Genomic DNA, 11,803 nt, shown 5'->3' with positions numbered 1-11,803 from the left:
CCTTGACTCCTTGACTCTAACTCCTTGGCTCATAATGGACTTCCTGAAGACTTCACCTTGAGTAGATCTCTATATCTGAATCCAACAGTAGTGTACTATACAGTATAGGGAATAGGGTGTATATATCTATCTTCTATTTTGTCTTTGATTGTTCATTAAATAGTCTAACAATTGATTTGCTTTCCCTGTGTTTATGTGTGTGTGTGTGTGTATGTATGCACGTGTGTGTGTGTGTGTGTATGTAAGCGCGTGTGTGTGTGTGCGTGTGCGTGTGCGTGCATGTGTGTGCGTGCGTGCGTACATGTGCGTGCGTGCGTGCGCGTGCGTGTGTTTTGGTCCCGACTGCTTGTGACTGTTCTCTCTTGTCTTTTCCTCCCTGTATTCTACCCTCCCTGTATTCTTTCCTCCCTGTATTCTTTCCTCCCTGTATTCTATCCTCCCTGTATTCTTTCCTCCCTGTATTCTACCCTCCCTGTATTCTACCCTCCCTGTATTCTTTCCTCCCTGTATTCTTTCCTCCCTGTATTCTTTCCTCCCTGTATTCTTTCCTCCCTGTATTCTTTCCTCCCTGTATTCTACCCTCCCTGTATTCTTTCCTCCCTGTATTCTTTCCTCCCTGTATTCTTTCCTCCCTGTATTCTTTCCTCCCTGTATTCTACCCTCCCTGTATTCTTTCCTCCCTGTATTCTATCCTCCCTGTATTCTACCCTCCCTGTATTCTACCCCACCCTCCTACCCCCTCCTACCTCCTTCCCTACCCCTGTTCCTACCCCCTTCTCTATCCCTGTTCCTACCCCCTTTCCTACCCCCTACCCCTTTCCTACCCCCTTCCCTACCCCTACCCCTTCCCCACTCCCTTTCCCTTTCCTACCTCCTATCCCCTTCCCTACCCCTTCCCCACTCCCTTTCCTACAGCCCCTTCCCTAATCCCTTCCCTACTCCCTTTCCTACCCCCTTCACTACCCCCTTCCCTACCCCTTTCCCTACCCCTGTTCCTACCCCCTTTCCTACTCCCTTTCCTACCCCCTTCTCTACTCCCTTTCCTACCTTCTTCCCTACCCCTGTTCCTACCCCCTTCCCTACTCCCTTCCCTACCCCCGCCGCCCATACTGCTAGGCTAACTGCCGCCCATACTGCTAGGCTAACTGCCACCCATATTGTATTGTGTACCGTATCTGGTTCTGTAGACAACCTTGTTTGTACTTTGTTAAATACATTGGATGTTCTTCACAGTGTAAGTCTGTCAACGGTATGATACGTTTGTAGATCACATATTACATCAACAGTCTGTCTGAGATGTCATGTGACGAGAGGAGCTGCTGCTATTCAAAGTTTGCTGTGTTTGAGTTCACTGCTTTTAGAAATCAGGCACATCTATTCAAATGGTCTGCCTTCATCGAGGGACCTGCTGTCCACATTCAACTCTTAAGTGACAGGATGAGTGTATTCTTTCCCGTCTGGAGAGCATGCTAATTCACTGACTGGACAGTGGCCAAATTCCCAAAAAGCTTTGTTGCTGATGTAACGTGGGTCTCACTGCTTGAGGTGGCCATGTCAATGAGTTTATAACAAACGCTAGCTCACTAACGCTGCCAGCGTTAGAAGCTAGTGTTCCTTCTCTAAAGGCAATAGCCTCAGAGCCTGCAGTCAGAGCTCCTCAAAGCCAACTACCCCCCCTCCCCCCATTCATCCTGTTGGATCACAGATCTGTTTTTTCAAAGCCACATTCAAAGGAAAGCATGGAAAAGCGTCTTGAGCCAGAAAGCCAGCAGCCTCTCATGACCCTACCAAGGATTTTACGTAACATGGCTACCACAGCCCACTGTTCCACTTGCTCCTTCACATCTCAAATAGCACCGTATGACCTATATAGTGCACTACTTTTGACCAGGACCCATTGGGTACCATTTTGGGAAGCAGACATAGACTTCTAACAACCCCCCCCCCCCAGTGAACTAAATGACTGGTGAGACCATGTCATTATGTGGAGTGGTTAGGATGGACTCATCAGAAGGACCACTTACAAACACACACCTGGAAAGTCTTTGAGTCAATTTTACATTCTTGGCCCAGATGACCCAAAAATATCTGAAGAACGTCTTAATCCTGTAGACGTCAACTCAGCCAGCTCTACTCTTCTCCTTCCCCTTTTAACTCACTAACACGCGATGGCTAGTGTACATTTCATTACTCTTAATTATTTATTGTGTTCACAGAATCACATTTCTAATTTTCACAGAGTTTTGCATGTGTCCATCTGTCTGTCTGTGTGTGTGTTTGTGTTTTTTATTTATTTGGTGTGTGTGTGTGTGTGTGTGTGTGTGTGTGTGTGTGTGTGTGTGTGTGTGTGTGTGTGTGTGTGTGTGTGTGTGTGTGTGGGTGTGGGTGTGTCTGTGGGTGTAGTCTACATGAGGGAGCTCCTAGTTACAACTTGATCCACCCTAATGATTAATCTGTCTTGGTAAGAAACTAGTTCCACAGAAAACAAAATCACGATGGTTGAGAACAAACAGTTCTATGTTTTTAGCTCCAACAGGGCAGTAATACCTAACAGTACAAAACAATACACACAAATCCAACAGTTGCGTTGGCAGGAAGAGGAGACGGCCAGCTCCAAAGACCAGGTATAGGGAGGTTCCAGGTACTAGGCTGAGTGTTCTGTCTGCAGACTGGTGTCCTCGTTACAACTACCTTCTGTCTCACTACCAACATCGTGCCGCCACAGGTCAATGTGGGCAACGCCAGGGTACACACCCTCACACTGTGCCAGATCCAAAGGCTGCAGGTATACGGAGGTTCCAGGTGGAGGGGAAGCCGTTCTATCTGTAGACCTCTGTCCTAAATGTTTTACTCCCTCTGCACACTTCTTTCACCATCCCATTGCAATCCAGACCATTGTAAACTGAGTGTACAAAACATTAAGAACACATTCCTAATATTTTGTCCCCCCCACCACCGCCTTTTGCTCTCAGATCAGCCTCAGTTCGTCAGGGCATGGACTCTATAAGGTGTTGAAAGCATTCCAAAGGGATGCTGGCCCATGTTGACCATAATTCTTCCCAAAGTTGTGTCAAGTTGGCTGAAAGTCCTTTGTGTGTTGGACCATTCTTGTCACACACAGGAAACTGTTGAGCGTGAAAAACTCTTGACACAAACCGGTGTGCCTGGCACCGACTACCATACCCCATTCAACGGCATTTTAATATTTTGTCATGCCCATTCACCCGCTTTAAAAAATCCTACTTTAACCCGTCTCCTCTTCATCTACACTGATTGAAGTGGATTTAACAAGTGACATCAATAAGGGATCATAGCTTTCACCTGGATTCAACTGGTCAGTCTGTGTCATGGTTAGAGCAGGTGTTCATAATGTTTTGTACACTCAGTGTATATGGCCGCCCTGCAGCATTTAACACCCCTTCATCATATTCAAGTACAAATCATGTGTTTTTAGTGATGAATAAAGTACCGCCTGGCATAAACAAGTATCTTAGTTTCTGCAGGAAATTTGCTCAACTCTGAAAAGGGAGGAAGGACCAGTTGATCACAGTGGCTTTAGCCAAAAGGCTTTTGACCCCTGTTTTGCAATAGTCCTATAAGCCCGACACACCCACAGCTATCATAAATACATCAAGAACAGAGTGTTCCCTTTGCAAACAACACACACAGTTACATGGAATAGTGATAGGTCTTCCAATGTACTCTCCTCTTATCTCTATAATCTCTATATCATCACAAGAGATAAACGTACAATGCCTTCAGGAAGTATTCACGCCCCTTGACTTTCTCCACATGTTGTTGTGTTACAGCCTGAATTTAAAATGTGTTAATTTTTTTGGTCAGTAGCCTACACACACTACTCCATAATGTGAAAGCAGAATTATGTATTATTATTTTTTGGACTAATTCATAAAAAATGTAAATGCTGAAATGTCTTGAGTCATTAAGTATTCAACCTCTTTGTTATGGCAATTTGAAACTTCGCAAGACAATAAACAAAATAACAAACCGTGACAACAGCGGTGCACCATGCACTAACTCAAAATAAGATCCCACAAACAACAGGTGGGAAAAGGCTGCCTAAATATGATCCCCAATCAGAGACAACGATAGACAGCTGCCTCTGATTGAGAACCATATCAGGCCAACATAGAAATGCAACATCTAGATAACCCACCCTAGTCACACCCCGACCTAACCAAAATAGAAAATAAAAAGGATCTCTAAGGTCAGGGCGTGACAGCAAGTCCTGAAAAATGGTTGTCTAGCAATGACCAACAACCAATTTAACAGAGCTTGAAGAATTTTGAAAAGAATAATGGGCAAATGTTGCGCAATCCAGTTGTGGAAAGCTGTTAGAGATTTACCCAGAAACACTCGTGGCTGTAATCGCTGCCAAAGGTGTTTCTACAAAGTACTGACTCACGGTGTGAAAACTTATGTCAATGAGATATTTCTGTATTTCATATTCAATACATTTGCAAAACAATTCAAAAATATGTTTTTCACTGTCATTATGGGGTATTGTGTGTAGATGGGTAAAACATTTAATAATATTTTACTAATTTTGAATTCAGGCTGTAACACAACATAATGTGCAATAAGCCAATGGGTATTATTCGTTTCTGAAGGATATGTAGCTAGTACAATCAATGCCAAGTAGAGAAGTGACTGCCAACACAATAAAACACATTGTACTTTAACAGCTGAGTTACATGGATACTCTTGGTGACTTTGTCATTAAGTTATTTATGCTAGCATCTTTGACAAGAATAAAGCTGCCATGAAGTGAAGTTACATATTTGACAAGAATAAAGCTGCCATGAAGTGAAGTTACATATTTGACAAGAATAAAGCTGCCATGAAGTGAAGTTACATATTTGACAAGAATAAAGCTGTGATAATGACACTGGCAGCCAACCTTCAGTCTTAATGGTGCCAGAAGTTTGGCAGCGTTTCTCATAACACTCCATTGAGCAACACACCTAATGTAAACACATCTATAAAAACTGTTCTCACCCAAATAGGCTACAGTATGTGTATTGTGTTTAGACTTGTTTCAGTTCTTGCACCAATCATACTGGGCTTGATGATTTGATGACTTGTTATTTAAAGCCTGCAGGTATAATTATTTATGGATTTTTGTCTCTCTATGTGTCAACATTTTCGCTGATTAAAAACGGCAGTTTTTTGTTGAAGTTGTGAGGATCATTATAAGACGTAATAGAGATTCTAACGGAGTCATACGTTTCCACGACAAGTCTTAAAATTCCTTTTTAAGGCATAACAACTCATCACGATTGAAGTGTTACAGAATACCTTCTAATCCAAGTAGTTTCCTGGTTTTCAGACATTTCCAAGAACCCGTGTATGATGGTTCATTTGAGGTTGAGGTCAAAGGAGAATGCTTCGGTCACAACAATGAAAAGAAGTCAAACATCTTTTTTATTACATAATTATCTATTACGTGTAATATATATTTTGAAATACGTATTAAATATATAATCGCACTTTTCTCTGACATACATTTTTAACCAATATCTCTGCTTCGCTGACATTAATGCTTCCCAGTTCAATGTATATGGAGGTCAAAGGTGGCGTCGCCGTTGATGACGGAGCACGTTGTCGACATAATGTCTTCCTCCCTGTCCTAGCTAAGATATTTCTCAGTAGGCCTTCACATTTTACTGCTCAGAAACCAAACATGCCTGTGTGTATAGACAGTACTGTTAGTACTTCCAGTGTGTACAGGCAGTACTGTTAGTACTTCCAGTGTGTACAGACAGTACTGTTATTACTTTCAGTGTGTATAGACAGTACTGTTATTACTTTCAGTGTGTATAGACAGTACAGTTATTACTTTCAGTGTGTATAGACAGTACTGTTAGTACTTTCAGTGTGTATAGACAGTACTGTTATTACTTTCAGTGTGTATAGACAGTACTGTTATTACTGTTAATACTTCCAGTGTGTATAGACAGTACTGTTAGTACTTCCAGTGTGTACAGGCAGTATGGTTATTACTTTCAGTGTGTATAGACAGTACTGTTATTACTTCCAGTGTGTACAGGCAGTACTGTTATTACTTTCAGTGTGTACAGACAGTACTGTTAGTACTTCCAGTGTGTACAGACAGTACTGTTATTACTTTCAGTGTGTATAGACAGTACTGTTATTACTTTCAGTGTGTATAGACAGTAGTTATTACTTTCAGTGTGTATAGACAGTACTGTTAGTACTTTCAGTGTGTACAGACAGTACTGTTATTACTTTCAGTGTGTATAGACAGTACTGTTATTACTTCCAGTGTGTACAGACAGTACTGTTAATACTTCCAGTGTGTATAGACAGTACTGTTAGTACTTTTAGTGTGTATAGACAGTACTGTTAGTACTTTCGTGAATCAGAAGCACAGCAATGATGCTGTGGAGCTATGGAATAGTTTCAATGGTAATTTTGGTCATTTTAATTTGAACTGAGTTTAAGTCATTCCTAGGGTTTCCAAACATAGATGTGAACTGGCAGTAATCTGCTGCATGACTTGTTAAATCCCCACTAACACGTCAGCATGTTTCCAAATAAACCTGTGATTTATATTTACAATTTGGCCACGATGAGAGAGGAGTAAGTCTATTGTGATCCCTTTCCTGTAGTCAAATGACTTAGTAGCTTCATGAGTGGAATGTTATTAATAGGATTCGTAATTTAATTATTAATAAACATTATTTTGCAGAACCTGAAGAAAATCCAGTGATTTTATGTCAAACGGTTTTGTTATATTTCAGTCTTCTGTGATGTACATAAAGTGTCATATTGGGATGCAAACTGAAAATGGAATACATTTCAACTCTATATCAGCCCATAACCATGTGTGTGAGGTGTAAACTTTTGTTTCAAAGTAGATTTGTTTAAGACTACCAAGAAACTGCTCTGTGTGACCCTGAATTAAACCAACCGTAGTATAGGTTAATAAGCCTTCTGCAACCCACCCAAGCTAATGAATACTGAGTCCAATATGACAAGCTGTCTTTCAGAACAAAAACAAATAGGTCTTTGTGATGTGTTGTGTTTACAGTTACGTCTAGAGGTAAGGTTTTAAAGACCCTCTTTGGTCAATTGATTTAAGATAGAATAGTTGTATTAATGTTTTTGATTATGTTGATAAAATGATTGTTGTCATTTGTGTTTATGACAGGCATAACACCAATACATTCCTTGTAAATTACCATTGAAAAAGTACATCATCAGAAAGTGAAAGTGTATAGTAAAACAGAACGGGGAAAGGGATGGTTTAACCACTTTCAGTTCAGGTGATTAGGAGGAGGAAGGGTCTCTCTTTACTTAACAGTGCCTGGTTTATTAATGTTCCCATAAGTACAGTGACAGTATTGAAGTATTATTAATGTACTTGTAAGTACAGTGACAGTATTGAAGGATTATTAATGTACTTGTAAGTACAGTGACAGTATTGAAGGATTATTAATGTACCTGTAAGTACAGTGACAATATTGAACGATTATTAATGTACCTGTAAGTACAGTGAAAATATTGAATGATTATTAATCTTACTGTAAGTACAATGACAGTATTGAAGTTACTCATCGTTAAATTGCACTTACACTGTACTTAGGGTATGGCAAGACATAGGGCTGGTTAGGATTACTGCTGTAAGCACAATATAACAATGAGTAATCACAATAATGATTACATTGTACAGTAATTACAGAAATAATTACAGTAATAATGACAGTAATAATGACACGGTAATAATGACACAGTAATGAGTGAGATAATGTGAAGAGATGTTGTTTCATGTATCAACAACTTAACAGGATGAATTAAAGGCTGAGAAGGAACCTCAGAATGACATAACAACATTAGAATGAGGATGGGCGGTGTATAGAGGTGAAGTACAGTACCTGTGAAAGAAAAGCAGGATGGACAGCGTGGTCTGGTCGATGTTGCTGTTGCAGATGCCCTCGTTGAGCAGGTAACAGGGGTCTCTGACCACAGACTCCAGAGAGTCCAGCCTCATCATGCTGTTCAGCTTGTCTGTGTTCACGTTCTGGTTCTGGAACGTCAGCTGCTCCCGGAACTGGCGGAAGTGGCTGAGCGACGTGGGGCTTCCCATCAGGGGGGTGCTGTTGCCTCTGCCCTCGCCTCCACCTCCAGCTGGGTCATCACAGTTGGCCAGGTCCAGGCAGCAGGAGCAGCAGTCCAGACCGATGGGAGAGCGACATTCTTCTCCTTCTGACATGATGACAGCAGAACACCTTGAGGGACTGGAGAGATGAGTACAGAGCTCCACAGCAGGAGAGAGAGAGGTAGAAAGAGAGAAAGAGAAAGACCTTGGCGCTGGTCTCTCTTCTTCTCAGGCTTGTAGTTGTTGTTGTGGTGTAGGGTGTATTCCTCAGCGTATGCAGAGGGAAGGATTGCCTCCCTCCAGGTTCTCTGGATTGGGGTGTTGGTAAGTCAAGTGTCTCCAGCTTCCTCCTCTTCCCTGAGAGTAGGCAGTCAGTCGTGTCTCCCTGAGTCTCCCTCTCGTCACGTTAGTAAGGCTTTGTTTGCTTTGGTTGTGAGACACTCGCTTCTGTGTCTGTGGGGGAGAGAGAGTTAGCCAATGCTGTGCTGTTTGTGTCTGTTGAGGAGAGAGAGTTAGCCAATGCTGTGCTGTCTGTGTCTGTGTCGAACACACTCACCCTGATTCAGCGGGAACGCGTTTCAAAGCTGCTTATCACCTTTTTTTTGCCCACCGTTTGCGTGCTTAAAGACAGAGGGAGGGAGGTGGGGAAACCCTTGTGATTGGTAGTCAGAGGGAGGGAGGGAGGTGGGGAAACCCTTGTGATTGGTAAACGACTGGCCCTCCTCTTTCTCTGCTCTCTCAACTGCTACATCACAATTGTTATTATTAAAGAGCGAGAGAGAAAGTAAGAGAGACACAGAGAGAGAGACACAGAGAGAGAGACACAGAGAGAGAGACACAGAGAGAGAGACACAGAGAGAAAGAGAGAGACAGAGAGAGAGAGAAAGAGAGCGACAGAGAGAGAGAGAGACTGGGAGAGCGAGAGAAAGAGAGAAAGAGAAAGAGAAAAAGAGAGCATGAACACATATGGAAATCGAATTAGCATAATAAAAAATCCCTATCAAAAGCCTTCAGTTTAAACTAGAGATATCATTGGATGCGTCTCAATCAACCTCATCCGCCTATGTCGCACTTCCGCATCTGTGGTGAATGGTGACAGAGCTACAGCAGTGTTTGTCAGACCATGAGACATTCTGAAATTTGGTCTTACAAAATCGTCTGCAGTGTCCAAATGATTTGGCCTACATTATGACCCCTCTGTGTAAAGATGAGATTCTTGCAAACGATGTTCTCCGTTTTACTCTAAGATGCCCACAGGCGTCCTGGGACTCGTCTGACGTCGGTACTGCCGATCTGCCAACTTCTGTCTGTAGTGTCCAAGCAGTTTGAGTTACACACTAACATGACCCCTCTGTGTTGAGACTCTCACGAAGGTGCGACTCTCAGGAACACGTACATGTTGGTTGTTTTGCTCTAGGATGCCCATAGCACAAGACTTGTCTGAAGGTCCCCCTGGTACCAGTTGGGAAAATGAATGAAAATATATACGGAGATTGTTCAGTGCCAAAAATAAAGTGTTAAATACATGTTAAAAAAAATGATACATTTAGAACTGTTTCCTGATCTTTGTATTATCTCTCAGATATAGTACATACACTTCAGAACAAACATCAGCGATCATTGCCTGCATCCGTAATGGGTCAGTGGTCAAACGACCTCCACTCATCACTGTCAAACGCTCCCTGAAACACTTCAGCGAACAAGCCTTTCTAATCAACCGTCAGTAGAGGATGCCTGGTTATTTAAAAAAAATGCCTTCCTCACCATCTTAAATAAACATGCCCCATTCAAGAAATGTAGAACCATGAACAGATATAGCCTTTGGTTCTCTCCAGACCTGACTGCCCTTAACCAACACAAAAACATCCTGTGGCGTTCTGCATTAGCATCAAACAGCCCCCGTGATATGCAACTTTTCAGGGAAGTTAGAAACCAATATACACAGGCAGTTAAAAAAGCCAAGGCTGGCTTTTTCAAGCAGAAATTTGATTCCTGCAACACAAACTCAAAAAAGTTCTGGGACACTGTAAAGTCCATGGAGAATAAGAACACCTCATCCCAGCTGCCCACTGCACTGAGGATAGGAAACTCTGTCACCACCGATAAATCCACTATAATTGAGAATTTCAATAAGCATTTTTCTACGGCTGGCCATGCTTTCCACCTGGCCACCCCTACCCCGGTCAACTGCCATGCACCCCCCACAGCTACTCGCCAAAGCCTTCCCCATTTCTCCTTCTCACAAATCCAGTCAGCTGATGTTCTGAAAGAGCTGCAAAATCTGGACCCCTACAAATCAGCCAGGCTAGACAATCTGGACCCTTTCTTCCTATAATGATCTGCCGAAATTGTTGCAACCCCTATTACTAGCCTGTTCAACCTCCCTTTCATGTCGTCTGAGTTTCCAAAAGATTGGAAAGCAGCTGCGGTCATCCCCCTCTTCAAAGGGGGGGGGGGGACACTCTTGACCCAAACTGCTACAGACCTATATCTATCCTACCCTGCCTTTCTAAGGTCTTCGAAAGCCAAGTCAACAAACAGATTAACGACCATTTCGAATCCCACCGCACCTTCTCCGCTATGCAGTCTGGTTTCAGAGCTGGTCATGGGTGCACCTCAGCCACGCTCAAAGTCCTAAACGATATCTTAACCGCCATCGATAAGAAACAATACTGTGCTGCCGTATTCATTGACCTGGCCAAGGCTTTCGACTCTGTCAATCACCACATCCTCATCGGCAGACTCAATAGCCTTGGTTTCTCAAATGATTGCCTCGCCTGGTTCACCAACTACTTCTCTGATAGAGTTCAATGTGTCAAATCGGATGGCCTGTTGTCCGGGCCTCTGGCAGTCTCTATGGGGGAGCCGCAGGGTTCAATTCTTGGGCCAACTCTTTTCTCTGTATACATCAATGATGTTGCTCTTGCTCCTGGTGAGTCCCTGATCCACCTCTACGCAGACGATACCACTCTGTATACTTCTGGCTCTTCTTTGGACACTGTTAACAACCCTCCAGATGAGCGTCAATGCCATACAACTCTCCTTCCGTGGCCTCCAACTGCTCTTAAATACAAGTAAAACTAAATGCATACTCTTCAACCGATCGCTGTTTGCACCTGCCCGCCCGTCCAGCATCACTACTCTGGATGGTTCTGACTTAGAATATGTGGACAACTACAAATATCTAGGTGTCTGGTTAGACTGTAAACTCTCCTTCCCGACTCACATCAAACATCTCCAATCCAAAGTTAAATCTAGAATTGGCTTCCTATTTCGCAAACAAAGCATCCTTCACTCATGCTGCCAAACATACCCTCGTAAAACTGACCATCCTACCGACCCTTGACTTTGGTAATGTCATTTATGACATGTAATGTCATTTACAAAATAGCCTCCAATACCCTACTCAATAAACTGTATGCAGTCTATCACAGTGCCATCTGTTTTGTCACCAAAGCCCCATATACTACCCACCACTGCGACCTGTACGCTCTCGTTGGCTGGCCCTCGCTTCATACTCGTCGCCAAACCCACTGGCTCCAGGTCATCTACAAGACCCTGCTAGGTAAAGTCCCCCCTTATCTCAGCTCACTGGTCACCATAGCAGCACCCACCTGTAGCACGCGCTCCAGCAGTTATCTCTCTCTGGTCACCCCCAAA

General features: G+C 43.0%; 1 protein-coding gene across 1 annotated transcript in view; it reads right to left on the bottom strand.

The window, feature by feature from the left end:
- The window catches only part of tsc22d3 (TSC22 domain family, member 3), a 48,626-nt gene extending 39,847 nt beyond the window's left edge, over positions 1-8,779 (bottom strand). The window contains exons 1-2 of the mRNA XM_014213268.2: positions 8,700-8,779; positions 7,920-8,596 (exon numbers count right to left, since the gene is read on the bottom strand). Of these exons, the coding sequence (XP_014068743.1) occupies positions 7,920-8,257 (338 nt within the window). The 5' untranslated portion in view covers positions 8,258-8,596; positions 8,700-8,779. The remainder of the gene's footprint in view (positions 1-7,919; positions 8,597-8,699) is intronic.
- Positions 8,780-11,803: the final 3,024 nt, after the last annotated feature.

Source organism: Salmo salar, chromosome ssa09, assembly GCF_905237065.1.
Source record: "Salmo salar chromosome ssa09, Ssal_v3.1, whole genome shotgun sequence".
In the NCBI taxonomy this organism is placed as follows: domain Eukaryota; kingdom Metazoa; phylum Chordata; class Actinopteri; order Salmoniformes; family Salmonidae; genus Salmo; species Salmo salar.
The sequence above is the reverse complement of the archived record's forward strand: the minus strand, read 5'-3'. Positions and strand labels throughout refer to the sequence as shown.